Here is a 27,513-nt window from a genome sequence, read left to right on the forward strand (position 1 = left end):
ACCAAGTACTCCATCCTTTTTTCATTAGTTGTACACATACGCACTGCAAGTTTTTAATAATACTTGTACATTTTTTTTCCAAACATAGTACTCTCTTACTTTTCCTATGTAAATGCTCGTATTGGATGATGGGGGGGTGAATTCTCCAAAAAAAAAAAAGATGATGGGAGGTGAAGATAAGTAGAGATCGGGAGAAAAAGACGAAATGAATTTAGTAGGCCAGGATACGCGCGCACACCGTATGCTGTTCGTAGGTCTATATGGCACGTATCAGTACGATCACAGTACGAATCAAGTAGGTATCGGTCGTTTTGCGTTGGCCCCGCGCGTACGTACCGTACTACTCCGTATAAAGCACCATCACGCACGTCAGTACGTTGTTGATTCCCTGCCTAGCTGCCGGCCGCTAAAGTTCAGGCCAGGAGATCGACCGAGCGCAAATATCTCAGTCAGATCCCAGCAACAACGCATGCGCGCATGCATGTTCCATGTGGCTTGCTAGCTAGCTCCACGGATCGCTTCACGCTCGCCCATGCCCATGCCCGCGCGCGTCTCGGCGCCTAACAGTTAGGCGTCCCTATCGATGGATCATCCCCGCTTGCGAGTGCGGAGCAGATGAAACACGCCCCCGTATTACGACGTGTGCCTGCCTAACAGATCGATCGGGCCGGTGCGCGCAGGCATGTATCTCACGTGGCACGCACACGCGCGACGCCGTTCCCCGTGACTCACCGATCGATCGATCGGCCGTGCCGGCCTGGTGGGCGGCAAAGCATGCCCAGCAGGGCCGGGGCGGGTGGGCGTGCATGCGGAAGAAACGGAAACGGCATGACGCGCGCGACACACGGCGGGCGTGACTATATTCATGTTTTGGGATCGATCGAGGAAGCGGGCCGGATCGATGGATGGGCGCCGGCTTCCGGCCCGATCGATCGGCTAGCTCCGGGAAGGCGGGGAGAATGCGTGTCTCCTGTAATGCCGGGGTTGGTTGGGAGGCGAGGTTCGTGTGACCCGCAGCCCGGCCGCGCGCGCATGGGGCAAGTAAAAACCTGTCACACGCGCTTTTTTTCTGTAAGGGACGTGTGTGTGATATAATCGACGGGCCGGCCGGTTAAAAGCTAACTAAAGCCTTGAGTGGGTCATGAGTTTGAGCTGTGAGCACATGTTGTTAGCATGATCAAACTAGCTAGGCAGCTAGCTTCAGTGTAGCACTCTAATTAAGCACGTCACAACAAACAGAAGATATGGTTCTTCCCAAAAATGTAGTATCACCACCTCGATCTTGACCCTGAACACGACCGAGCAGGGAGCAGCACGTACGTTGCGCGGCAAACTTCTCGTGATCTGGCTGTCCGGCTGCAGTCTCATGCATGCATGCACCGAACGCTCGTCGTCCTGCCCCGTGACAACAGAAACCTGAAAACCAACAAATGCGCACGCATCCATTATGCACATCATGCGCGTGCTCTCCGTTCACCGACCGATCGATCATCGTACCGGCCGGCCTCCTCCAGCCAAGCCAAACCAAACAGCAGATATATATTCTCCCATTCTGTTTTCTGGAATTCACCTGCCGAAATGGGAAGGCGTCCTAGCTAAGCAACCTGGGCCCTCCTGGCGCTTTATCGCGGAAGGCACGCCTCGTGACGCCAAGATGGAGAATCAAGAGGAGACGGCGACGTCCACACTCCACATGCTCCCGCTTTGTGAGCAGATATCTGCTGTTTGCAGCCGCTGCTCGATCTGCCGGAGTTGAGTTGTTTGCGTGGTGTGAACTCGTGACTCACGTCGCTCCGACTGGTGGCATGCACGAGAGCCCCACCGGCCACCGGCAGCGTAAACACGCGTTCCGGCCACCAAGTGGCACTGCCCGTGACGCTGACGCCACACATCATCAGTTTATTCGCCTTGGTGGTGCCCTGTTCTTATCTTGTGATTGCCCTGCCCCCCCCCCCCCCCCCCCCTCGTTACCACAGTAATCCTGTGCGTTTTTCCTTTTTAACAGATAAAATGAGCAGACAAATCGTACTCCCCGAGCATGTTCCGCGTGATATCATGGGTGTCACTCACAGGACAAGTTTAGATCGATCCCCTACCACCCAAAGTATACAAGAAATTGAAACGCCACAGAATACAGATGTCCAACCTTTAAGATGACAAGTAAACTTACGATGGTACGCATGAAAGGAACCTCTGCAAAACAGGCAACAGTGTTCTCCTTTGTGTGAGACACGACTAGTTACAATCAATGGAGCATGATCGTATAGCGTGAAACACGCACATAATCATTGTTGCAAAACTAATTTCGCGTTTTTTTCAGCTGGTTCTCCGAAACTTAAGACAAATATCCTCGAGTGACCGGAAGGATTGCATGTCACTGTCACGCGAATGTAAGATGCATCAGTGTTGCGTTGGAGTAAATCAATGAACTGTACGTAATCAGCAGTCAGGGTCGTGACTCTAGTGTCTAATGAGTACTTTGTCAATCTCACTGCATCAATCTTGTTTGTACAATGCTAAATACAGACGTCTTGATCATCTAAAATACAGACGTCTTTACTGAAGAGAACAACACCTGCACGTTATAGAAAAAAAAAGAGGGAGACGGGATCAATTTGATCTTCAAGTTAAACCAAAACAGCCCTATATACACGTGCGCGCAAAAAGGCACGCATCAGAACATCACCGGCCGAACGAGCACCAAATTTAGGGGCAAAGCTTCTCACTTTTTTTTTTTGGAAGAACAAAGCTTCTCACTGGCATCCGAGATTGAAGACGAGTGCCTCCACGTTGGGGGCATTGATCCGCCCGACGAGCAGCGGAGGCCCAGGTCAGGCTGGACACAAAAGTACAGAACCCAGTACCCGAAGCCCGAAAGCCGAAGAGAATTTTCGGATGTTAAGCTTGAAAACCCAAATTTATGTCGTGCAATTCGACCACTCCAGTATCCCGTATTCCCGTGCTCCCTACAAGGCTACAAGATTTGAATAAAAGAACAAAACAGCCCACTACAAGATTTTGGCCCAACTAGTTAACCAAACGTAGCCCAACCCAACCCGACCACTCCCTGCCTCCCCCTCCCGTCGCACACGCCACGGGCGCTAGAGCCGCCGTGCTGTCCAGCCCCGCCGTCGGCCGCCTTTCCCCTTCCCCGGACCCGCAGACGCCCGCGCCGCCCTCTCCTGGCAACGGCGACCCCTCGCGCCGCCCTACCCACTACGGAAGGATTTCAACGGTTTGCCGGCTCTTCTCCGGCTGGATCGGAACAGAGCATCTCTCGTCCGTGCCCACCGCTGGCCGCCCCCGACCCCTCCATATCTAGGCGCTGCCCCGTTCCCCCCTCCCTCCTTCTGCAGCGCAGGTTCGACGACGATGGAGGTTGAGGCGGGAAGGAAGAAGCGCGCGGCGGTGGTTGTGCTGGGGGACATCGGGCGCAGCCCACGCATGCAGTACCACTCCCTCTCCCTCGCCAACCAGGTACTCCTGTCGCAAATTCCGTAATCTCGTGTTCGATTTGCCTGGATTGGATTAGATGAGCGTAGTCGCCTCAGCATACTATCGATTGCGTCGGTAGCGCCGTAGCGGTGACTAATTCTGCGCATGTACCTAGCCAACTACTTTTAGATTCGATACCTCGAGCACACTGCGTGTGCATTTACCCGGATTATTTCTTTTATTTTTTCAACAAGTGACCGAAACTTGGGAAGCTGAGGCATATTCCTTGTTGTTGAGAGCATGGAGCAAACAATTCTAGTGTGTCAGCATAGGTTTTTTTGCTCCAGTCTCTTAGACTTAGTCGTTCGCTGTTCTTCTTAACAGGCTGGTATGGAAGTGGACATTGTTGCAAACGGAGGTATTCTGCTCTTCACAATTTCATTGTACTGTTGAATTTGGCACCAAATTTAGTACGTAGCTGTTTATATCCTAAATATAGATATACATCTTAAGGAACCTCATGCAAGACGAAATTGCATCAGCTTTCTGTTTTTATTTTGTTTTATATTTGACCTTGTATACAAATTTATGTCTGTGTCCAGGAAGTGATCCCCATCTATCATTAAGAGAGAATCCATCAATTCACATCCACGAGATGGTAGATTGTTTGAGCTATTCTATTTTCTCTGTTCTCTCCTATTACAGTTAAGTTCAATAAATGTATTTTTTCTCCAGAAATCAGTGCAGTTACCAGGAATTTCAAAGATATCTGGTGCCCTAGCTTTGCTACTTAAAGCTGCCATCCAGTTTATCATGCTTGTTTGGTTCCTTTGCTTTAAGATTCCGTGCCCTGATGTCTTCATCGTTCAGGTGTAAATTCGCATTCAGCTTTCTTACCTGCGTGTGGCTCAGAATTATATGAACAGTATACTAACCACTTCCTGTGAATTATATTTCATCTAAGAGAATTCAACAAACTAGAATTTTTCATCCACCATGCTAAATAATTTCATAGTCATAGTGTTAATAACTCGTGTTATGCAATATATACAGGAACCTATTGTCGACACCATTTTCATTTTGGCAATGCTGACTGCAGTATATTTGCAAAGCTGTCTAATCTGACCTACAGAATGCTCCAGTCTATCTAGTTACAGATTTTAATCACCTAGAGTCACTTTTGTCTGATATTTTTATAGAACACATTTTTGGTAAAAAAATGTTAAGCTTTAGTCATTGTATTTCGCAGTAACAATGGGAGATCTGTGTCATTTGACCATCTTTTGTCCAACAGAATCCACCCTCCGTTCCAACATTGGCTGCTGTAAAACTTGTAAGCTGGATAAGAGGTGCTAAATTTATTGTGGATTGGCATAACTTTGGATATACGTTGCTTGGATTGTCTCATGGCAGAAGTCATATAGTTGTCAAAATCTATTTCTGGTAATCCCTGAAACCCTGTTTGTTTCTCTGCTAGACTGCTAGTGTATCTTATTGAACATGTGTTTTAATTGGTGATGTTTTCATGTATTCTAGGTTTGAGAAGCACTTTGGGCAGATGGCTGATGGTGCCTTTTGTGTTACGAAAGCAATGCAGCATGAGCTTGCTCAGAATTGGGGAATCAAGTAAATAGATTGAACTTAGTTTTTTTTTGTCAAAAGGCTGTTGTACACATGCTGCAGTTTGTACTAACATAACTGTAATTTTCAGAGCAACAGTCCTTTACGATCATTCACCTGAATTTTTCCATCCTGCTTCCTTGGCAGAGAAACATGAAGTGAGCGTCTGTTTTCAATTGCTCTTCTACTTGCAGTATTGAGTATGTGACCTTAATAAGACATGAAATAGTTGTTCAGCAGGTTGGGTAATACCATTTGTAGTGCTATGGGCAGTGCTGATTGCATCTCTGTTGGTATGCTGTTCTCTAACTCCAATCAATTGGATATTTTTTCATGGTATAAACACATTCCAGTTTGACTTTTTTGTGCGGTTTTCATTTAAAACACAGAAAAAGAAGGTGATGACAAGAACACTACTGTACTTACTAGTAATATTGATGGTGAAATTTTGTTGAAGCCTAATAGGCCCGCACTTGTTGTGAGCAGCACAAGCTGGTCTGTTCTCTTGAACTGAGTGGTCTCTGCTACAGAGCTCTTTATGTTCAGCACACATGATTATTTGAGTGGGTAGTCAAAATGCAGATAAGATCAATTTTTTTTGCCCATTGTATTCCAGGACTCCTGATGAAGATTTCAGCATACTTCTGGAAGCAGCACTGATGTATGATAGACGTGTTGCTGCAACGTTAGGTGAAGAGGATTCAATGGATGAGGGGCAACTTTGGATTGACATCAAGAATGGGAAGCAATTTTCTTACCCAAGATTGCTTTTCATTATTACAGGTATCACGTGTCTGTTGTATTAGATTGAATAATTAATGTTGAATTATTGTTCTGATTTTCGTAAATTTCGATATTGAAGGTAAAGGACCTGACAGGAAGAAATATGAGGAGCAAGTAAAAAGGTTGAAGTTGAGACGTGTTGCCTTCCGGACTATGTGGCTTGCATCAGAGGACTATCCTCTACTGCTAGGTAAACCAGTCAATTGCCAAAAGAATTTTACACTAGCGTAGATGCTTATTTCTTGAATAATTACAGGATCGGCTGATCTAGGCGTATCATTGCATACATCCTCGTCAGGGCTTGACCTACCTATGAAGGTTACTCACAAGCATCTGCTTACCTGAAGGATGTAGGAATTTTTATTTGCTGGGTTGTAACATGAATGGTTGTTCTTAGGTTGTTGATATGTTTGGATGTGGATTGCCAGTTTGTGCTGCTTCATTTTCCTGGTAACCCCATATTTTGGATTTCTTAGCCCTTGTCTTTGGTTTTCTATTTATTATTATAAGCATCTTACTTTCTTTTTCTTTGTGCAGCATCGAGGAGCTTGTAAAAGTAAACATAAATGGACTTCTCTTCTCAACGTCTTCAGAGCTTGCAGATGAACTTATGGTGAGGACCTCTTTTGGTATTATTCTGTTTCATTCATTTTATGACTACTTGGGTCGTTGTTTAATACATTTAAAAAGTAGTATAAGCACTTTTTTGTGACTTGCTTTTTTCCCCCCATTAGAATAGACGTTAACTAGTGCAATTGCCAAACCATGCAGATGCTCTTTAAGGGGTTTCCTGAGGAATGTGACACCTTGAAATCCCTCAAGGATGGTGCCTTGAGTACAGGGTCATCTTCCAAATGGTCAACAGAATGGGAAACATATGCACTTCCTTTGGTGAACCAGGTGACAGCTCAAATCTGGCTTACTAAATATGTACATTCGGTTCATCAGATTAGGCCTTACCTTCATAATTCAATTTGCAGGTCATAGGCTGAAAGACATGATAATATTGATCGGATGGCAAAATGATGGTTTTACAGCTGGACTCAACTTGTGCTAATCCTGGAGTTTATAATTGTATTATTGTACAATTGTGAGACCAGATGTACATCTATAGGTTGAGGAGAGAGCATGTGCATATTTCAGTTTGCTTGCAACCAGCTGCTGCTAGGATCAGTTGCTGCCAAGGGTATTGGTGTTAGTCTTGGTAGACCTCACCAATGCCCTCGGGGCCTCTACACAATCAACTAGAGAAGTGAAAAACTACCCGGAACACTGTATTTCGGTAAACTGACAACATTTTACAAATAGACATGTACATGTACCAAACAAAATTGTATCAGGAGGCTGTTCCCCTCTGTTCTTTGCTGCCGTCTTGTGAGTTCAGATCTCTAGCACGATGTCTGGAGAAAATGGAAGGACATGTTAGTTTTAGCTTATAATCACTGCTACAAAACCTACACTCTCTCATCTGAACTTACACTCTGAATCTGTTCTGATCCATTTGATCTCTTGTTCCTTCTCCGCATCTCTGCTGCTGTGAAATTGCACGGCTGTTTGGTAGTTCTTGATCTTCATATCTGACGATGCCGAGTTCTCGAGGAGTATGTCCATGTAGAGCAATGGCAAGGGGATCTGTCATGAACAAAATCATATAGCAACATATGAGCATGCCCAGTTAAGTACCAGTAAGGCAGTAACTAACCACGCGCTTGTTTAGAGCAAATTAGTGCATTCCGAAATAGGACATGAGTCCTGAACCAAAAACATTCTGTAGCAGTATAGCAGCACAGTATAGCAGCACCTGAATAGGTCTGGATCCAGGCATCGTTCCCCTGAGCCTTGGTCTGGGCAGGAAGCCACGGACTACACTGGTTACAAGTTTCCTGAACGACCTGTGCTTGACTATCCTTCCATCTCCATTCAAGGACCTCTCCAGCAACAGGTGATGACGCCTCTTGTCCTCCTCGCGTTCCTCCGCCTTGGCACTCATGATCAACGTGAGCTCCTGTTGCAGCTTCTTGAGCGCATCCCGACCCTCGCCTACACCAAACGTCCCAATCGACAGCATCACCGGGGCCCAGCGGTCATGGAGGTCGTCGTCGTCGTCACGATGAGGTCCGGTTAGAACGGAAGTGTCAGCAGCTGCTGCAAGAGGGCAGGTGAGGTTTCGGTGTCAGATTCATGCGATACACTGGAACCTCTGAAACTGTAAGAAAATGTGGGCTGTCTATGTGATCAGCAGTTCTTACGTTGATTGGAGCCTGTGCTGAACTCTGAATTCTTGTTGCTGCAGCGCGCCCCATGAAGCCTGTTCTGCATCCAGTTCAGAACCTGCAGCAGCGTGAACAAGAATTAGCATGTACCCTTAGCTGCGAGAGGTTGAGATGAAACAGATTAACAGAGAATGCATATGGATTGTACCCTCATGAGTCTTGGCTTCTTGCACCCTCCTGTGTAAGAAAGTTCAGCAGCAAAATTTTCTTCAGTTCTTGTCTTCTTGACTGAGTAGCAGAACTGATGGATGATTCAGGCTATATATATAGGAGGAACTCCGATCATCTGAAGGCAAGCACTGAACTTATTGATAGCTCGAGCTCCAATGCGCCTACTGTTTATTGTAATTTCCTGAGCAGGCCGTGTCAAGAATTCCAAGTTACAAGTTGTTGTAATCCACACCACACCTCTCAGTTAATTGTTCTGTTCATTGTTCTTTTTGTTTCGACTGAAAAGGGGCAAAAGATTTGCAATCACTGAAGATTTAATCCTCCATGCACGTGGTCGATTACATGAGTAGGGGAGATCTTCCCACTTCCGGACTTCCGGCCAAGGATCTTATCATGAGGAGAGGCTCGTGGCCGGTGCTGCGTCCAGCGAGCTGGGGTGCAGTATTGTATGCCCGTTTTAAGACGTCTCCCCGAAGTATTTGGCGTGTGGGCTAACTTGGCCACAGATTTATTAGCGTGTTTTATTTTTTGTCAGTGGATCGGAAAGTGCCCTGCTGATGCTCCGATCCTGAAGCAAAGCGTGGAGGGAGGCGAGAGAGCTCCGGTCGGTCTGCACTGTCATCTTGCATTCTAGCTAAACATTTTTTCGGGCGACAGTGCAGTCTGTTGAAACTAATCGGTAACCAACAGTGTTAGCACGTATAGCAACACTGCAACATTAGGCGTTAGTGGCTCCGCATTCGCTTGCTACCTCCGTTCCTAAAGAAAAACGTGCAATAAAAATGCGCTAATTTTAATTGTTATGCAAGAAAAAAGTACTCCATATTCCAATCGGTCAAGTGATAAAACTACCCACTCTAGTCCTTTCAAAGTTACTATCATTTTGTACATAAGAAAAGCCAAACGTTCAATTTCCTAGTGAAGTAGTATTTTTTTAACTAGAGTTTCGAAAATCTTATGCGAGAATTTATCTCAGAAAATTAATAGTTCAAGTTGTCCAATTATCCAGAGTAAAATGCATCAGAGGTCCAAATTCTTTCGTAAATGTCCCAAATTAGTCCTAATTTTTTGAAACTGCATGTTTCAGTCCCAATTGTTTCATAAGTGGTTCATCGCAGGTCCTCTATGGTGGTTCGGTCCCACATGTGACTATTTAGGCCCACATGTCAGGTGCCAAGATGAACTTTTTTTTGCAAAAAAAAACACCTCCTCCTTCCTCTTCTCCTCCCTGACTGCTGGACCCACTTGTCTTCTCCCTCCTACCGTGCAACTCGTGAGTGTTGTCCTTCCCGACCCAACGCCATGGAGCCGTCAGGACCCGCCGCTGTCCTGCTCTGCTCCGCGCACCCCTCCCCTCTCCATTATTGTCCTCCCGAGCAGCCCCTCCCTCTCCTCCTTCTTATCCCTGGCGTCTCCTCCCTCCCTCTGCAATCTCTATTCCCTTTCTCCCCCAAACTCTTCCCATTTTCTTCTACACTCCGCCACCTCCTCTTTCCCCTACGGCGAGCTTCGTCCTGCCTCCTCCGTGTCTTCCTTCCCCTGTGCCGCGGACCGCGAGCAACCGCAACAACAAGTAGCCACGTCAGGTCCACCTTGACACCTGACATGTGGGTCTAAGTAGTCACGTTAGCCGAAGGCACACGCTCGAACCACCATAGGACCTGCGCTGAACCACTTATAAAGCAATTAAGATTCAAACGTGCAGTTTTAAAAAGAATTAGTACTAACTTGGTAACTTTTGCGAATGAATTAGAATTTCTAATGCATTTTAACCGATTATGTATATATTCCATACTTAATTTGTGTTGCTTCATCTCAATCGGGGCAGTATCATATTGATTGGATTCGAGTCCGACTCGACGAGGAACACAAATACCCCGACCAAGGCCCGAGTGCCCGACCCGAGCCGGGGCCGAACCTAAACGGGCTTCTTCTTGGGGCAGAAGCCAACGCAGCCGTCTCCTACTGCTCTCCCAGGCAGCCGAGCAGGTCACACAGACGCGACGCACACAAACTCCCGTGTATCCGCCCAGAGACAGCACGCCCAGCTTCAGCTCCGGCGAGATCTCTCCGGCGACCTCGAGATGAGCCGCGGATCGGGCGCGGGGTACGACCGCCACATCACCATCTTCTCCCCCGAGGGCCGCCTCTACCAAGTCGGTGCGTGCGAATCCCCTTCCCAAAACCCTAGCTCTTTTTTTCTCTCTCTCTCCCCCCTCTTCCTCGCCTAGATCTGGAGATTCGATTCGCGGGCGTCTGATCCGTCCGTGGATGTTTGTTGTTGCGCAGAGTACGCGTTCAAGGCGGTCAAGTCGGCGGGGGTGACCTCTATCGGCGTGCGCGGCAAGGACTCCGTCTGCGTCGTCACCCAGAAGAAAGTGCCGGTGAGTTATCCGCCGCCCCCTAGCCTCGGTCGATTACGGATGCTTTTATCTCTTGCGCCGGCCGTGCAAAGGATTGCAAATTTATGCGCGGCCCGATTTGTTGGTTGCAAGATCATAGCTACTGAAATACTGAATTTTTTTGCCCCCCTGTGGTGTGGTTCTGATTGTAGGATAAGTTGCTGGATGAAACGAGTGTCACCCACTTGTTCCCGATTACCAAGTACATTGGGCTGCTTGCCACTGGCCTCACAGGTTTGCTTACTACTGTGCTTTGTTTTACTATGTGATGAGTGATACTGATGAGTTATGGTACAGTCAAGTCGTTGTACAATAGCGACGATGAAAGTGATCACACATCATTTTTTTGTTAAGAGGCACTAGAAATAGACCATCACCACACCAAATTGTGTCTGCCAGTATTGCTTATTCTAACTAGAATATGGTCATAGCAGATCAGAACTAAAGTTTGCTTCTTACATGGTAGTCATGTTGGATTGTAGCAATGTGTATTTGTGGGAGCTGATGGTCAAATGTGTGCCTATCTATTAGAGTCATGATAGGTTGAAACAGTGTTATTTCTTGCAGTATTTCTATGTGTTCTGCTGTAAGAAATATCCAAAGTCTTCTTGATTTCCTAGTGTGTGAACAATGAGATTTTGGGTTAGGTTTCACTGTCATATTCTTGTGCTAATAACCGGAGAAACAAAGGAGAGCATGGTTTTTGCTGGATATTTCAAATTACATAATTCACTGGTATATTGGTCTGTCTACTCTGTTTATTCTACCCTTTCAGGAAAGTACTGTCTGTATAAAGTTGTTGTGCATGTCCTGATATCACACATCGCTATCTTTTATCTTGTATCAGATAGTCGGGGCTACGACCTTGAGATTATCGTATTCGCTTTCCCTCATTCCATCTGCTCTTCGTTGATGTTGAATATGTCTTTTTTTTTTCCCAGCTGATGCTAGGTCCTTGGTCTCCCAAGCGAGAAATGAAGCAGCGGAGTATCGTAAAAAATGGGGCTATGAGATGCCTGTTGATGTACTGGCAAAATGGTACAGTGCATTACACTTATTCAAGCTACTTATTTATGCAATGTGGTCGTGTTATGTATTTTAACAAAGTGGTAGCTATAACATATATCTGATTAATGTTTCAGGATAGCAGACAAAGCACAAATATACACGCAGCATGCGTACATGAGACCCCTTGGTGTAGGTTAGTATCATCATATTACATCTATTAGTATGTTCAGTTTTTATTATTCTACTGGATGTTCCAGTGTTTGATCAATTAGCGTAAAGCCTATGGCCCTCCATGCTCATCTTCTTTGGCTATATTCTTCAGTTGCTATGGTCTTGGGCTATGACGAAGAGAAAAATGCTCAACTCTTCAAGTGTGACCCTGCAGGTCACTTCTTTGGACACAAGGTATTCAATAAATTCCTACACTGCACTAATTCTCTATTGGTTGGATGTATATTCTCTGTGATATTTCGTTTTAGCAAGCTACTGACATTTTCTTGTCAGGCAACCAGTGCTGGACTCAAGGAGCAGGAAGCAATAAATTTTCTAGAGAAGAAAATGAAGGATAGCCCACAGTTCACATATGACGAAACTGTTCAGGTAAATGCATGTGCTTACATTACGGAATCTCATCACGTTTGGATGGAAGAGATGTTTGTGTTTTTTCCTTTTTATTCATACAGCCACAGAGAAAGTGAGATTGTTTCCCTCCGCTAACGTTTACGCTATGCCCTCAGATTGCGATTTCCGCATTGCAATCAGTTCTACAGGAAGATTTCAAGGCTACCGAGATCGAGGTAAATACACAAGCCGTCTCCTTCCAAGTTGCTTAGCTTAATTCTGTAATGTGTGCTCATGTTAACACATTGCAAATTACAGGTCGGTGTAGTGAGGAAAGAAGATCGTGTTTTCAGGGCACTCACGACAGAGGAGATCGATCAGCACCTAACAGCCATAAGCGAGCGCGACTGAGCGGCGCTGAAATTTGAACTGTGGGTGATCATACACAGCGTTGTAGTGCTTTGGCACTGTTATTTTATTTCGTAGCCAGCCAAGAAACATTCAGTGAATCATTTGATGTGTAGCAACAAAAACAGGCATCCAGTCTGCCGTGTATTAGTTGGATCATCCTTTTGTGTGGTTGAATTTGCTACGACTTAATTTAATATATATTGCTGGCAAATGTGTGCGAGCACCTGCTTAAGAACCCACAGGGACAGGTTTCATTTTACTCTGATCTAACCGAGTAATTTTGAATAGAACAAAAGGCTGATGTGTGCTGGAGTCAACGAGCCACGGGTCGAACACGTTAAAACCAGCTCCAGCTTAGGAGCTAAGTGTGCAATTTCCTAATTTTATGACTAAATTGACACCAATTCAATAATAGTTGAACCACGGATGCATTTATCCTTACGAGAAAACAATCCATAGAAAGTTTGGAGGACACCCTTTAAACCAAAGAACCTCCATAGAAAAGAAATACATATGGATTATTAAACTCTACAGAAATCCTTAGAAATTCTACAGGCTCTTAGAGTTGTGTATTAAACTTGGGGAATATTTAAGGTGAAAATATTTATTCAGGGAAAACTTTGAATCCTAACTGTTACATCTTAAATGAATAGATAATATGAAAGGGAGACTTGTAAGCACTTACAACATATTTTATGAAAACTCCTTTATACATCTAATCATGATGGGATTTTCATGCATGTAAGCGGTTAGATGCCCCACATTCGAGATCAAATGACTAGGACTAAGTTTTGAAGTTTTTACTAAATAGATGTTTTCACATGAGACGTCCTGTTAAACTTGGCCAATAGTTCAGGCGTATCGATACAAAGAGGGCTCTTAGAGTTGTGTATTAAACGTGTCCAATAGTTCAGGCGTGCGTAATGTGCACCCCTAAACATCCTGGTAGTCAACTGTCAAGTACCAGCCCAGAGCCCACGTCATTTACGCCTACCATCCTAGTCGTCAATTAGTCCATTCAATTGTACATCTGATAGCCATGATTTTCAAAGGCAGCTAATGGTATCGAGCCATGAACCAATTACGCGATACCATCCTAGCCCAGCTGCTTCCGTTATCCAGACGAACACGCTTCAATACCGGGCAGCAGCGTCAAGGCATGATAGATGCAACATTCCCACCGCCACAGTGAAAGAACATATCCCCTAATTCCGCAAATTTTACAAGTTATTTGCTGACAAAAAAAAACCCTGATATACCAACATTACAAGGACTATTGCTGTATCATTTCTATTCTGCTACTCATCTCTGCCATATACAGAAGTACAAGTCATTCTTTTTTTTCCTACCTTTTCTTTCAGCTGATTGTGTACACAAACAGCTAGAGCCGACCACCATCCTGCTACTTCACGGCAGGAGGATACGGAAGAGACCTGGCTGTGCCTGCGTATACTGAAGGCCGTGCTCCAGGAGGTACTGCTCGACGGCAGCGGTCAGCCTAGCCGGGGCGGAACGGGCGCTTGATATTATGATGACCTGAAGCCGGCGGCCAGTGGAACGAGCAATCTTCCTCCGATTGTTGAGCTCATAGTTCAGGACGTGCATCGCCTCACTTGCGTGAAGACCACAAAGGTCGATTGGGGGATTCTGCTCCTGGATGAGGCCTTGCAACTCTGGCATTGGGAATCTGGAGAAAGTACGAGTATGCATTAGTTTTGGGGTGGTGGTGAACAATTCTTTTAGCATCTAATCAAGAACATGATATCATGCTGTAAAAGTATGGCACAACAAAGCATCGTGGTTGATCCGTTGTGGAGTAACTTCACATACTACAATATAGATTGCAATGATTTATTGACTCAAAAGGAGGTTTAGTCCCTAGTGGTACACAAAGTCGGCTGGTTACTGTTGAATTTCAAGATCTTAAACTTTAAAACAAGCAATCTGTACAAGTTGAACGATAATATAGAACCTAATGTTCTTCAAATACATAGAAGTTTACGAATAAAAACCATAACAATGCATGCAAACAGATTATGTTTTAAGAAAACCTTCCATTGGGCAACTAAGTTCACGCATTACATGCTCATCTACAAGCAAGCACGATGTGGCGGTTTAGAATTATGGAAAATCACAAACAGAACAGTTTGTATGTGTAGATATGTTCATATGTTCATGATGCAAAGATACCCTTCTAAGAATGTATTGAAGCATGATAATCTATTTACAAACATTGACGTCAAGGAGAAATTAGTGCTGACCTCTGGTGATACATTGTTTCTCTGGCCTTCTCCTGAGCTAATCTGCTTTGGATAGCATATAGCTCCTTAAGATTTAGGTCCTTTGCTAAAGGATTGCCACCAGTTAGAAAAGCTTGCCTATCCTGCTAAAAAATTCAGAGGATGGTAGCATACTGTGAGCAAACATAACCAGAAACCATAAAATTAACACTCACAACCGAAGAGATTCTTTCAGAAATGCTATTGACGGGTCAAAGCAACACTGAAAACAAAGTATTTAAGATTCGTGTATGGTTAGACATACAAAAACAAAAGCTCTTGCATGACCAACATCGCACAGTTTTACTGCCAGTGCATTTTAACTATGAACAACTATAATTTCCAGGTCTACTTTCCTGTCATTGTTAATACATGGTAAGTGAGGAACATCACCCTATACTGCAGCAAAATATTAGAAGCTCCTAAAAATTTATGACCATGATGATATGCACTATTACTGCTAATATTGTTTTCAGCACTTTGCAATGAGTACTTCCACTAACATAAAATGGCCATGCACATTTTCGTATGGATAATAAGCTATGCCATTGAAACTAGCATGCAAAATAATTTTGGCCTGAAGAATTTCAATAATCTAGCATCTCAGAGTAGTGTATCTACCTGTTCAAGAAGTGCATGTCTTAGACTTGCAAAATCATGAACTTCATCCTTTTCCAAAAACATGTTCGCTGCCATCACAAACAAATTCAAACAATAAGGCAACCAGGCATGAATGCTGCCATAGAGTTCACGAAAAAATATTTGTCGTAATTCACCAACACTACCCGTAGCATCAGTTTCAAGCCAGCTTGGTCCTGTTTGAACTCCAGTAATGTTTTGCAGTGCGTTGTTTGAGATCATATCATGATTACCGTTGTACGAGCCAGACAGCAGCTGAGAGCCTCTGCTTGAACCAAGACCAGAAACAGGCAAATTGGTCGTCTTGTATCTCCCTCTCGGAGAATCCAGGGACACATGTTCACGACCAGCTGAAGGTGAAATTATATCATCTGCGAGTATAGCTGAATGAGATCTATATGTACTGTTTGGCAGACCGAATGCCTCTTTGTTATAGTTCCCAAGACCATTTTGAGAATATGATACTGGTGATGGAGGACTTGAATGTCCAAATGACAGTGACCTGAGATTCTGACCGAGTCGTCCATCAACTTTATTCTGCTATTAAACATATGGTGATATTAAAGAAATGTTTAAAGCAGACTTCATGCAGGTGAACATAGATTGTAGCTATTGCAATCAAACATTCCGAAAATATATATAGACAACATCAGCAAATACGGATATGCAGTTTTGTTAACTCACAGGCACATCAAGGAAATAATGGATTATAGATTTGATTACAAACATGGCCATTTTAGGTCACACATTGTATTTATGAGCCAAGATTTACTATAATTATAATTGTACTGAATAAAATAACAGAGTTTTTTTTGTCAAGAGAATGACCTGATAATAAATCAATGGAAGTATGTATATTACGTTCCTAGGGTGAGCACTATTTTGGTTGATTTGAATTAACAGAGCATGGTACCTAAAACAGAGAACTAATATTATCATATCATGTATTTATATCCTAGTTAAAAATAAATGTCTATAGTGGACCGGCTCCACAACTAATCAGAGTGACTTGTTACAGTCACTAACTTGCCATAAATAGAAGACATCCTAATTTGTAACCTTTGTACTAAGTCCAATGAAAATGTAAGCTATATTATGAGATCCACCACAACATCATTTTGGTGTAGACCGATAGTCCGATACATCTCAGTTGCAAGTAGAGTATATCTAGTATATCTAGCAAAGATAATTTCGTTGTCTAACAACATGATATTTTTTTTATTAGCGACTTGTACACTAAGAGAGAGTGCCTGTTAGTGATTGTAACACATGGGTTGCACACATAAGGAATACGCCAAGTTTACACATAGCTTTAACATCACGTACTCAAATAACTCATACAGTATGTAGTCCCATATTATGTACTCGTCTGTAGATAGGTCAGTACTGATACCATAGCAGACTAATTTCTGCCGTAAGGTGACGTTGGGGTAGGAGTATCTGACTTTCTTAGGATACTGTCTGGTTCTTCTCCAAGTTTGTGGAGCACCGCAGACTATATGATTTGAGCACCACTCACATATCACAGAGAATAGAGAGAATTCCATATATACCAATAGTAATTTGGCCACTTCCTGGTATAGCATGCACAATCCCAGTTCCAAATGTACCACTCAAAATTTGCACCGGTTCCAAATATGCCACTACCGCTAGTTGGCTGTTAGTTGACCGGCTAAGAAAATCAAAACCTTGTCACTTTCTTTATTAAGAACAAATATTTTCCTAATGTATGCCTACATACACATCTACTACAAAGTGGATAGTATGAATATCAGCACAAAGGGCAAAACTGTGTTTTCAGCAGCCACTTGATGGTCAACTAACGGTAGTGGCTTATTTGGACCAGAGCAAAATTTGAGTCGTATACTTGGAACCAGGATATTTTGGTGGTATATCTGGAACTGACCAAATTATCAGCGGTATAAATGGAATTCTATCGACCCTTGTCACCTTACCACAGTCGGCCAACAAAGTGCTACCACAAGAGTTCCCACCTCGCAGGCACCGATACGGCTTATCCACGTGCTGATACGGTGGGGCACGGGGATACACCAGGATACGAGTATCCTTGAGTATCCCAGGTTTTTTGTAAAAAAGAAAGTAAATGGGGATACGGTGGGATACAGCGGGGGTATATGTGAGCCCATTAGGGCCAATTGGAACAATAATACTATTCAAGCATGCACACACTGGACAGCAGACACAAATCGGCAAAACTAAGCTCGACCTTGCCACCGCCTCCATCTGGACTCGCCCATCCGAATCCCCTAGGCCCAAGCGCTCCTCCTGGTGGTAAGCAAACTCGAGCAAGGTACCTCACCCTCATCTCTCCCCTCCAGCCCTCTCCCCTCACTGTTGTTCTTGAATCTGTGCTACCGTTGCTGGCTTGCTGCCACCTTCCATGCCCTTGCTGCTTGCTGAGTTGTTGCTGTTCTTCCCTTGTGGTTGTCTAGGAAGCATAGCATCTAGTGGCAGCGGCATGCACGCAGCCAACCATCTGCCGGTGGGACTGGAAGAAACACTGTCAATGCTCACGTATGATGTATTTTGTAAGTTTCAAAAGCCACTGTATGAGCACTTAGGAAATTAAGGAACATTCAATCATTGAGGACTTCAAAAGGAGTTACGGACGCAACAAATGGGGCAGTATTTAAATCTCATCTCACAACTTAGAATTATCTTTTTTGTCTGTGTTACATGGTGTTTTTAAATTATTTATATATACTCACAATAACCCTGTAGGACTGTTTTTGAAAAATGCCTTATCCTGTATCCCCGTGTCTGTATTCCCAAATCAGCACTTCATAGGTTTCCACACACTTGGCATAAGACTTAGCAAAGGATTGCAAGCAACCAAAAAGACTTACAAAGACACATGAGATCCCTAATTGTTTTTACCAGTTACGAAATCAAACTGAAGATGTGTTCCTAATTAGGGTGTAAAGTTGTGACTATAGAAACCAAAGGCCGAAGACAGAACTAGGAAGGCTGCTAAATGCAAAACTTGACTAGTTAATTGAGAGTAAACCTTAATCATGGATCGTCAGATGGGGCTTATTATTTAAAAATTAGTAGCACACTATTCTGTTGAAAACCTGACCATTACAAAGTGAGATGATGATGCATACTTGTATGAATCAGATGACAGCAAGCAATTACCATTCAATATTACCGGCAATTAAACACCAGGAGCTCCTATTAAGTATTCCAAGTTTCATTGTAGCAAACAGCTTAGCTGATGTTAAACTACTGCAACATTTTTTTAATGATTTTCGCATACTCAAGCCCAAAGACAGTTGGGAGGCCTAGGGCCTTGGACGAATACAACTTTCAAAGAGAACAATTTCAGATGAACAACGCGATAGATAAATGAAGACAGACCTCCAGCTGAGTCATGATGTCCATAGTTGACCTCAAGCTACGCCTGTTTCTGTAATAAGCATCAGATGTGTTTTGCAGTGGGGACCCTGAAATTACAAGGGGAAAGATTAGGATTCATAAAACACCTTCAGTATTTAAAACAAACTACACTCATCAAATCGACGTACCAATGCTAGAATCTCCATTGTACTGACTAGCATCCCGTCTGTTTGTACTATATTGTCCACCATTTCTTATTGTCTTTACCCATGGAGCAGCAGTCGGACTCATAGTACTTGCAGTTGGACTCATAATAGTAGCTTGCGACTGTTCTGGGCCAGGAAATTCCATCTTTGCACGCGTATTTAGTGCATCCCTAACAAAAGGAGAAGCATGGTGTTGCATTCTCGATGCCTGGTTTGGAGAAAATACTGAAGTACCAAAGCCATCATTCATTGACAAGCCCACGAGTGAAAGACTGTCAGGTCCAGGAGTCTCATCTTCTACAACTTTGAAATCAGGAGTAATATCATCTGGAAGCTGTTGTTGCCAATACCGATGTGCTTCTTCATCAGGGTTACTTGGGATGGACTCCGGTTGGTCTGCACTGCTGTCCTTGGAGGACCCTGAGACAGCAATCTTGGTTGTGTCCGATCTGTTTGAAGCATCACCGACAGATCTAAGGCATGAAGGAACAAATTCTACCGCATTAGGATTTAATGCAGTGGACTTGTTTATCAAACTTAATTTTCTCTCTTCAATTGACATCTTGCTGGTCACCAGATGCAACTCTGCTCAAGAATCTGAAAATGGGCACAAACAGCACTGAACACCAAGGGGCAAAACTTTCTCTGAAGAGATTCTCCTACTCCTATTAGATAGGATTGCGAAAGGGAGAGTTAGAATTCAGACAGTGCAAAATTAACAGACAAATTTTCCTTTGAGAAAAACAAGACATAAACTGTGTTAAGAAAGAACTGAATATCCCTAACCACTACATTTATGTGGAACTCAAAACTTATCAACCAGTTGTGAAGAAAAAACCTCAGAGAAAAACTTTCGTGTCTGTGATTTGCACACAAAAAAAGAAGCAATTTTCGCATTTGCACAACCAACACAAACTCTGTGTTTTCTCTAACTATGTTTTAATCCAAGTGGATAGATGGTGCATAGATCCGTAGTGTTCTCTAACTATGTACTGGTATTCCTATACAGTAAGGAGGTAGACACAGATCCGTAGTGTTTCCCGGAGCACATTACATTTCCAGCAAGGATCGATGATAAAAGTTAGGAAACGCTTAAAAGACATATCAAAGTGGGCCATGTGAGACTGCACATTGCTAGCAAAATGAATGAACATAACTTAAACAAAATAGCTATCCAGTAAGCTGTAAATCCTACCAAGTGAAATGCACTGGCAAGAACCGATGCGTGTCAAAGGAAAAGCTCTATTTTCCATAGAAATTGGCTTCTTCCCATTTTAGTGTGAGCTAAAAACGGAAATGCTAGCCAACGACGAATCTTATAAATTCAGACCAGTGCAAAAGTAGACAAAACACGATTCCAGTTGAGAAGATGCAAATGGGAAAACATATTTATTTCCAAAAGAGAGAAACTACATTGTTGAGCTAAGAATCTCAGATCATTCCGAGCCAAGCAGTATGGATTTCATAAAAAGCATGGACACAGAACAAAGTATGCACATACGACACTACTGGATACTGAAGTACCAGAGCAAGAAGCACTGTCTAATGAGGGGTTAGATTATGAGTGGCAGCTCAAGTAAATGGAAAAGACTGACAACTTTAGTCATAAATAGCTGCAAGTATAACCTTTAATCATTTCGTTCTATAACAAAGAACAGAAGGATCATATACCATTATCATTGTGCAGCAGATGATAAATGAAGTAAAATAACTCTAAAACTAATCACCAACCCAGAAGCAGAATTAGATGATACGTCATACGTCTAGGGGTGTGTTCGGATTTACCCTAGGTTTGCCCAACCAAAAGTTGGCTAGCCAATTTTTTGGTCGTGGTTTTGCTTGCCTAAGGTCTGGCCAACATTGGCAAGAAACATGAACAAGAGTGCCAAAAGAAGCATTGGCATGCCAAAAAATTGGCAAGCATCCAAACAAAGACCAACTATTTGGTCATAACCAAAAAATTGTTAGGGCACAATTTGGCCACTATCTAAACAGGCCCTGGATCACAACAGAAAAACAATGACACATCCAAAATGGTAAACCTTAGCTGCACTACAGAACAACACAAATCCGAACGAATGGAACTCCCCTCCACATCGCATCCAGAGGCCCCTAGCACTAAGCTACAAAACGCCAAAGACGACATAATCCAGTTCCAACCCGCAGCTCAGGAATTTCGATCGAACTGATGCGGTGCTTCCATGAGTAAATCGGAGTACGCGAGTAACACCAGTAAGTCGAGCGTGACAGTAAGCACCAGAGTGACTAAATTCAGGAGGCTCAGTCCAGAAGTGGAAACCACGCACACCTAACGAATCCAATCATTACAATACCCAGTTCGATGCAGCGGAAAAACCCTAGAGAGACGCGTCAGCAGCATTTGGCAGCTTGAAATTAACGAAATCGAGCGCCAAACTAGCTGAATTTAGCAGCTCTATTAGCGGCCAATCCTCGAAAAACCCCATCCGCAAATCGAGCACGTTGAATCCCAACTCAATGCAACCGATAAGGATCTAGAAGCATCGGGACCCTCACCTTCCACGAGATCGAAGAGCGGGCGGTGCACGAAGGAAACCAGCCCGTACGATGGCCCTTCTGAAAGCTTTTCCACCCACGCGTAAGCTCCGCCACCACCTACCACTCCGCCGACGAAGCACGCATCTGCGACGATTGGAAATTGTTAGAAGGGTTCGACGAATCCAGAAGCTTCTAGAAGGATTGGAGATCTCACCTTCGCCTTCTCCTCCTCCTCCCCTCTCCTCTTCCCTGCCCTTCTCCTCCTCCCCCTCTTCTCCAATGTTTTTTGCCGTGAGATTTTTTTGCCCCCCTCTCTCTCTCTATCACTCTTGTTCGCTGTGTTGACTCGTAGCCTTATATTATTCGTGGACGCGATAGGATCCCACGGGCTCATCCTGGCCCTCCGACGCGTGCACGGGCGCGCATCCGCCCGTCCGTTGTCCAGCGGGTATAGATCGAGCGTACCTTTGGAGCCACCGAATCGAGTCCGGATGACATGTGGGCCCTGCGAGAAATGGCGTCTACTGTGGCGTGTTTGTTTGTCCCGTGATGGAAGCTGCGGGCCCACATTTCGATTTGATGGGTCCTGGGACCACCCGCGGGGTTGGTGGCGAGTGTGTTACTGACAGAGAGGACCGGAAGTGTATGCGGCCCGCAGGTCAGCGAAGGAAAATGCGTGCGGCATGGTGGACCCAGTTTCTGTTTGGAGTAGCGTCGCGCCTCCCTTCGAGGTGCGAGGGGGCGAATAGTTTACGCATCTTTTGTACCGAAATGATTCTTGGTTGCATGGGATCGTGTGGTCCTTGCGTCTCTTTTTAGGCGAGGATCGGTAGGAATTAGGAAGATAAAAACCATTGGGATGCGATTTTGAATCACAACATAGAAATGCACTTCTTTGGAAGATATAAAAGTTTTGATGAACATTCATACAAATGGACAAGAGGATTAGCTATACATATTTTGACATGTTGTATACGGTTATGTTGGCTAATAATTTTAGTCACACGCTTGTTTAGGAATGCCTTTCTATATCTTTTTGCATGGCATATTTTTTTGTAACAAATGTACATAAATCTTCGATGGATATCCTCCATATGCACATGTCCCTTGCTCGCCTTTTCTGGGTGGGTCCTGTTCATTTTGTTCGAAGTTTAATTACCGTGAACACCAGAAATTCATAAATGAGATGAGCGTCAAGGGACGAACAAATAATATTGAAAGCTTTTGATCTAGGTTAATGTTTTGTTTCTTTTGAAAATGTATATGAACCCTTTTATTTCCTAAGGACATCGTTGGTTTCTTTGTTCAACACTCCCACTCATGTGTGGCTCTCACATGACTAAACACGGACCGAAAGCACCTTGACTTTGATACCATGAAAAGTTTCATGCACCGAATCAGTTCATTCAAAAGCAGGAACTGTTGGAGAAAAGCGGACAATTCACTTATACTCCAACAAAATATATCTCTTTGCCCGAGCATGCAACCGACGCTACTACAAAACAGTCTATATGCAACGGCACATCAGTAACGGGTCCGGCGCGACCGTTACTGATGAACAACATCAGTGTCGGTCGCGGTCGCGACCGTTACTGATGAACAGAGCTGGGTCTGCCCGTCCCCGCCTAGCCATACATCAGTGGCGGTCGCGCGATGAACCATTCTACCTCGCGAGATACATCAGTGGCCGTCGGTTCTTAACCGACCGCCACTGATGAACCACGCATCAGTAACGGTAGACCTACCGCGACCGTTACTGATGTACCCACTATTATCAGTAACGGTCGCTCAATTTCTGACCGCCATTGATGATCGTCGCGGTTTAAATACGAAGAGCAGAGCCACAGCTGGTCGCGCTGCGCGCCGTAACGGACCAGCTGCGGCCCCTTCTTCTCCGGCAACGGCGAAGCGTTGCCCGACGACGCCATGGCCGCCGGCGCGCCCCCCAGGTAGCCCCTCCTCCCTCCCCCTTCGTCCTCTCCCCCCCCCCCCCCGCGCCGGCGGTCGCCATTTCCATGGCCGGCGGGCGGCCATGGCGGGCGAGCTCCGATTCTCGACCCCGAAGCTTCCCTCTCCCTCCCGATTTATCTCGCAAGCCTCCAATTTCTCTCTGAAGTTCTCAAATTTCAAATTTTTGAGCTCCGGCCACCGGCCAAAATGCGGCCTCCTCGTCGTCGCCCGGAGCTTCCCTCTCCCTTGCGAGCTCTCTCTCCCTCCCGATCTTTCTCGCCGGCCTCCAATTTCTCTCCGAATGTCTCTAATTTCAAAGTTTTAGTTAGCTCCGGTTAATAACACCTTAATCTCCTTGTCAATGATTAGGCTAACTATTTTGCTTTGTTTGTTTTCTTGTGTTTTGTGTCGTAGATCGAAAGACCGTTCTTGGATGTACGCCAAGGAAAGAATCAAAATGGATAACCGAATGGACGGTCTTTTTTGGAGTCGCGAATGGTGATATGGAACGAAAAGGACTTGTGATGATGCGTTGTCCATGTTGCAAATGTGGAAACACATGCATGATGAAGCCCGAAGATGTTCAGATGCACGTGCTAGCATCGGGTTTTGTGGAAGGTTATTCTCGCCGGACTTGTCGCGGGGAGTATGCGGTTGATGTCGGTAGCGGTACCGAAGATGATGATGTCCTGCGTTATGATCTGCCGAATGATTCTGAGGAAGAAACAAGGGTCGATGAGGAGGCTAATGTGGAAGGTGAACGAGCTTCACATGGCAGGATTGCCGAAATGCTAGATGACCCGTACCTACGGGACCAGCTAGAGGACCCCGAAGATGAGGCAGAGTCTTCTCGGTTCAAAAAATTGTTGGAGGACGCAAACACACCATTGTATGATGGAGCTGGCGAAGAAAACAACGTGCTCGAAGTGACGCTCGAACTTTTGAGTCTGAAGGCAGCATCATGCTGGTTAGACAAGGGTTTCACGAACTTGTTGAGTTACCTTACTTCGGTTTTTCCACAGCCAAACAAGTTGCCCAAGAGCACATACAAGGCAAAGAAGATTACATGCCCGCTTGGATTAGATTGCGTGAAACATCATTCATGTCCAAACGACTACATGGTATACATTGGAGAGTACGAGAACCATGAGAGCTGCCACATATGCGGTGCATCGAGATACAAGAAGAAAAACGCCAGAGCTGGCGAAGACGATGGGGAAGAAGTGATGAAGGGCCGGCCGGCAAAAACTGTCTGGTATCTTACGGCAGATGGCCGAGTTGAGCGTTGGATGCAGAACGTTAAGGACGCGAGGTATCTCGTCTATCACGATCCGGCGCAAGCTGCATTCGATCCTAACGGGCATTACCATGTGGAGAAAGCTGGGGTCCTAAGACACCCTGCCGATGGGACTCAGTGGAGGAACTTCGACATGGCATTTCCTGATTTCGGGGCAGAGCCCAGAAACCTGAGGCCCGGTTTCAACACTGACGGGATAAATCCTTTGGGAAACATGAACAACAAGCACAGCACATGGCCAATGATCTTGTTTGTCTACAACCTTTCTCCATGGTTAATCATGAAGAGAAAGTACATTCACATGTGCATGCTCATACAGGGTCCAAAGCAGCCGGGAGCTAACCTAAATGTGTATCTGCAGCTAGTGAAGGATGAGCTGAAGTAGCTTTGGAACCCTGGCAGAGTGGTTTGGGACGTAAACAGGAGGGAGTGCTTCACGATGAGAACAGCACTTCTGACCTGCGTGCATGACTACCCCGCGAATGAAAATACTTCATGCCAGGTGACACATGGGTACAAGGCCTGTACAAAGTGCGGGGAAAACACGACATCGGAGAAGTTGCCCGCTTCATCCAAAATTGTTTACATGGGCCACCGAAAGTGGTTGGATGCTAAAGACCCTTGGAGAGATGACAAGAAAAGGTTCAATGGGAAGACGGAGCACGGGACAGCGCCGAAGGAGAAGTCTGGTATGCAAATCCTCGAAATTGTGAACGATCTTGAAGTTGTCCCCAGAAAGATTACTGCGAAGAAATATAAGGAACCTGAAGGCGTCGTGTGGAAAAGGAGGTCCGTATTCTGGGACCTGAAGTACTGAGCACATTTAGAATGCCGCCACAGCATAGATGTCATGCATGTGGAGAAAAATGTATGAGACACCGTGGTGGGGTTGCTAATGAACATTACAGAGAAGACGAATGATGGACCCAATGCACGGAAGGACCTGGAACTCATGTCTATCAGAAAAGAGTTGTGGGGCAAAAATCAAGTGTCGCCAGCCGACAAGAATGGTTTCGTGACGGTGAGCACGCGGTGTCGTCTTGCATGTTACAACCTGTACAAAGACGAGTTGGATAGAATGTGCCAGTGCCTGCAGGGCATTAAAGTCACATCGAACTATTCGTCGAGCATCAAGCATCTAGTTGACATGAAGAGTCAGAAGCTATCTCGCATGAAGTCTCACGACAACCATGTCATACTCACTCAGTTACTTCCGATCGCAATCAGAGGTATCATGGAGCCGCACGTAAGGGAGACAATCATGAAGCTTTCTGACTTCTTTGACAGCATCTCGCAGAAGTCAATCACCGTTAGACGATGTCAAATACAAAAGGATAGTATGATACAGATTCTGTGCGAGCTCGAGATGTTCTTCCCTCCATCATTCTTCGATATCATGGTCCATCTAATGATCTACATATGCGATGAGATCTTGTCCCTAGGGCCCTCGTTCCTGCATAACATGTATGACCCTGAACGATACAACGGGGTTCTGAAGCGCTACGTTCGTAACAGATGGCGTCCGGAAGATAGCATTGTGGAAGGTTTTAGGGCAGAAGAGTGCATCGAGTTCTGCACGGATTGGTTGTCCGATCAGAAATCAATAGGTGTTCCCGAATCACGACACAAGGGCAAGCTCGATGGCGAAGGTGGCCTTGGACATACATACCTTAATGTCTATGGAAGAGGAAGGAAAGATGACTTTGAAAGAGCACATTTGATTGTGTTGCAAACTGTCGATTGCTGCCGGCCTTATCAGGAAATGCACATGGAACAACTGCCAAATGAAAACCCTAAAAGAGGAGAAGTCTGGATCCACTGGAAGCACAATAAAACATTCGCAGCGTGGCTGAAAAATTATTGGTACAGCAAGGAGATGACCAATGTATCAGAAGAGACGGTTGCATGTTTGTCACGGGAACCTGCTTACCACGTCTCTATTTGGCAATCATATGCGATCAACGGCTATAACTTCTACACTGCGTCTCAGGACCGTAAAAGCACGTATCAAAATAGTGGTGTAGTCATGACTTCTGAGACCGTGACCGACGACAGCAGCAAAACCAAAGCGTTCTTTGGCGTTATCGAGGAGATCTGGGAATTGGAGTACTCGATCACAAAGATCCCAATGTTCCGTGTAAGATGGACCAAAGGTGACAAAGAAGAAAATAACAGGTTCACGACGATGGTGCTACCTCCTGAGATCCCTCGTGAACAAGTTGACGTGAGAAAAATCCCGGCAAGAGAGAAACCATGGGTCTTTGCTAAACAATGCAAGCAGGTATTCTACATAGACGACCCGGCAAATAAAGGCCCTGTCGTAGTAAGAAGAGGAAAAAGAAGCATTGTTGGAGTGGACGGAGTTACTTCACAAGAAGACTACGAAGGTTTCCATGATCCGACGACCGCCGCAGATGACGAAGAAACGGAACGCACGATATTAAGGAGGAAAAAGAGAGGGAAAAGAAGAAGTGATGGGAGCGAGAGCGAGAAAATACCACAAAAACCCTACCTCAGAAGCAGTTCTGCGAGGAGTCAAGTTATGACTTACCGAAGGAAGGAGAAACACTAATAGTCACATTGTAATGTACTAAGTGAAAT

At 44.8% G+C, this 27,513-nt stretch overlaps 4 protein-coding genes across 11 annotated transcripts; 2 read left to right on the plus strand and 2 right to left on the minus strand.

The window, feature by feature from the left end:
• The first annotated feature begins 3,236 nt into the window (after positions 1-3,236).
• On the plus strand, positions 3,237-7,193 carry LOC100828564 (UDP-glycosyltransferase TURAN). 3 transcript variants are annotated; one of them, XM_003561943.4, is made up of 16 exons: positions 3,237-3,477; positions 3,820-3,853; positions 4,038-4,093; positions 4,171-4,305; positions 4,730-4,878; positions 4,972-5,061; positions 5,147-5,213; positions 5,285-5,348; positions 5,445-5,550; positions 5,672-5,838; positions 5,918-6,028; positions 6,095-6,156; positions 6,236-6,288; positions 6,376-6,451; positions 6,610-6,738; positions 6,819-7,193. In XM_003561943.4, exons 1-16 carry the CDS (start codon positions 3,373-3,375, stop codon positions 6,828-6,830), a joined length of 1,416 nt encoding a protein of 471 aa, XP_003561991.1. In that variant the 5' UTR covers positions 3,237-3,372; the 3' UTR covers positions 6,831-7,193. The 3 variants fall into 3 exon arrangements, with proteins under 3 accessions (XP_003561991.1, XP_024313451.1, XP_010229087.1); XM_024457683.1 differs by lacking the exon at positions 5,445-5,550 and having other exon boundaries at positions 5,285-5,391; XM_010230785.3 differs by lacking the exon at positions 4,171-4,305.
• LOC112270038 lies at positions 6,954-8,607 on the minus strand. 2 transcript variants are annotated; one of them, XM_024457685.1, is made up of 5 exons: positions 8,260-8,607; positions 8,088-8,169; positions 7,640-7,980; positions 7,317-7,470; positions 6,954-7,238 (listed from the first exon to the last, which is right to left on the minus strand). In XM_024457685.1, the coding sequence occupies exons 1-5, from the start codon at positions 8,263-8,265 to the stop codon at positions 7,219-7,221; spliced, it is 603 nt and encodes a 200-aa protein (XP_024313453.1). In that variant the 5' UTR covers positions 8,266-8,607; the 3' UTR covers positions 6,954-7,218. The 2 variants fall into 2 exon arrangements, with proteins under 2 accessions (XP_024313453.1, XP_024313452.1); XM_024457684.1 differs by having other exon boundaries at positions 7,640-7,983; positions 8,260-8,605.
• A 1,573-nt stretch (positions 8,608-10,180) lies between these two features.
• On the plus strand, positions 10,181-12,899 carry LOC100835050 (proteasome subunit alpha type-6). Its single transcript, XM_003558619.4, has 9 exons — positions 10,181-10,442; positions 10,572-10,666; positions 10,837-10,918; positions 11,626-11,722; positions 11,827-11,885; positions 12,015-12,097; positions 12,197-12,292; positions 12,430-12,489; positions 12,572-12,899. The coding sequence occupies exons 1-9, from the start codon at positions 10,367-10,369 to the stop codon at positions 12,662-12,664; spliced, it is 741 nt and encodes a 246-aa protein (XP_003558667.1). The 5' UTR covers positions 10,181-10,366; the 3' UTR covers positions 12,665-12,899.
• An 882-nt stretch (positions 12,900-13,781) lies between these two features.
• LOC100835668 (polyadenylate-binding protein-interacting protein 7) lies at positions 13,782-21,988 on the minus strand. Of its 5 annotated transcripts, none has more exons than XM_024462465.1 (8): positions 21,880-21,988; positions 21,684-21,809; positions 19,131-19,745; positions 18,964-19,049; positions 15,729-16,122; positions 15,565-15,632; positions 14,926-15,050; positions 13,782-14,351 (listed from the first exon to the last, which is right to left on the minus strand). In XM_024462465.1, the coding sequence occupies exons 3-8, from the start codon at positions 19,708-19,710 to the stop codon at positions 14,072-14,074; spliced, it is 1,533 nt and encodes a 510-aa protein (XP_024318233.1). In that variant the 5' UTR covers positions 19,711-19,745; positions 21,684-21,809; positions 21,880-21,988; the 3' UTR covers positions 13,782-14,071. The 5 variants fall into 5 exon arrangements, with proteins under 5 accessions (XP_024318233.1, XP_014752815.1, XP_014752813.1 ...); XM_014897329.2 differs by having other exon boundaries at positions 14,926-15,047; positions 15,729-16,119; positions 19,131-19,813; XM_014897327.2 differs by having other exon boundaries at positions 15,729-16,119; positions 19,131-19,813.
• Between the last annotated feature and the right edge of the window lie 5,525 nt (positions 21,989-27,513).

Source organism: Brachypodium distachyon, chromosome 1, assembly GCF_000005505.3.
Source record: "Brachypodium distachyon strain Bd21 chromosome 1, Brachypodium_distachyon_v3.0, whole genome shotgun sequence".
In the NCBI taxonomy this organism is placed as follows: domain Eukaryota; kingdom Viridiplantae; phylum Streptophyta; class Magnoliopsida; order Poales; family Poaceae; genus Brachypodium; species Brachypodium distachyon.

What these genes read in the sequence shown, in the direction of transcription:
- LOC100828564 (XM_003561943.4), top strand. Translation starts at nt 3,373, where the DNA reads ATGGAGGTTGAGGCGGGAAGGAAGAAGCGCGCGGCGGTGGTTGTGCTG. An exon ending in GGACATTGTTGCAAACGGAG is followed by an intron (nt 3,854 to 4,037) that starts GTATTCTGCTCT and finishes GTCTGTGTCCAG; the next exon opens with GAAGTGATCCCCATCTATCA. An exon ending in TGTGCTGCTTCATTTTCCTG is followed by an intron (nt 6,289 to 6,375) that starts GTAACCCCATAT and finishes TTCTTTGTGCAG; the next exon opens with CATCGAGGAGCTTGTAAAAG.
- LOC112270038 (XM_024457684.1), bottom strand. An exon ending in CTGGATCCAGACCTATTCAG is followed by an intron (nt 7,471 to 7,639) that starts GTGCTGCTATAC and finishes TGTTCATGACAG; the next exon opens with ATCCCCTTGCCATTGCTCTA. An exon ending in GATCAGAACAGATTCAGAGT is followed by an intron (nt 7,239 to 7,316) that starts GTAAGTTCAGAT and finishes CATTTTCTCCAG; the next exon opens with ACATCGTGCTAGAGATCTGA.
- LOC100835050 (XM_003558619.4), top strand. Translation starts at nt 10,367, where the DNA reads ATGAGCCGCGGATCGGGCGCGGGGTACGACCGCCACATCACCATCTTC. An exon ending in CATATGACGAAACTGTTCAG is followed by an intron (nt 12,293 to 12,429) that starts GTAAATGCATGT and finishes CTATGCCCTCAG; the next exon opens with ATTGCGATTTCCGCATTGCA. An exon ending in TCAAGGCTACCGAGATCGAG is followed by an intron (nt 12,490 to 12,571) that starts GTAAATACACAA and finishes TGCAAATTACAG; the next exon opens with GTCGGTGTAGTGAGGAAAGA.
- LOC100835668 (XM_024462465.1), bottom strand. Translation starts at nt 19,710, where the DNA reads ATGTCAATTGAAGAGAGAAAATTAAGTTTGATAAACAAGTCCACTGCA. An exon ending in CAATGGAGATTCTAGCATTG is followed by an intron (nt 19,050 to 19,130) that starts GTACGTCGATTT and finishes TTGTAATTTCAG; the next exon opens with GGTCCCCACTGCAAAACACA. An exon ending in GCTTGAAACTGATGCTACGG is followed by an intron (nt 15,633 to 15,728) that starts GTAGTGTTGGTG and finishes TTGTGATGGCAG; the next exon opens with CGAACATGTTTTTGGAAAAG.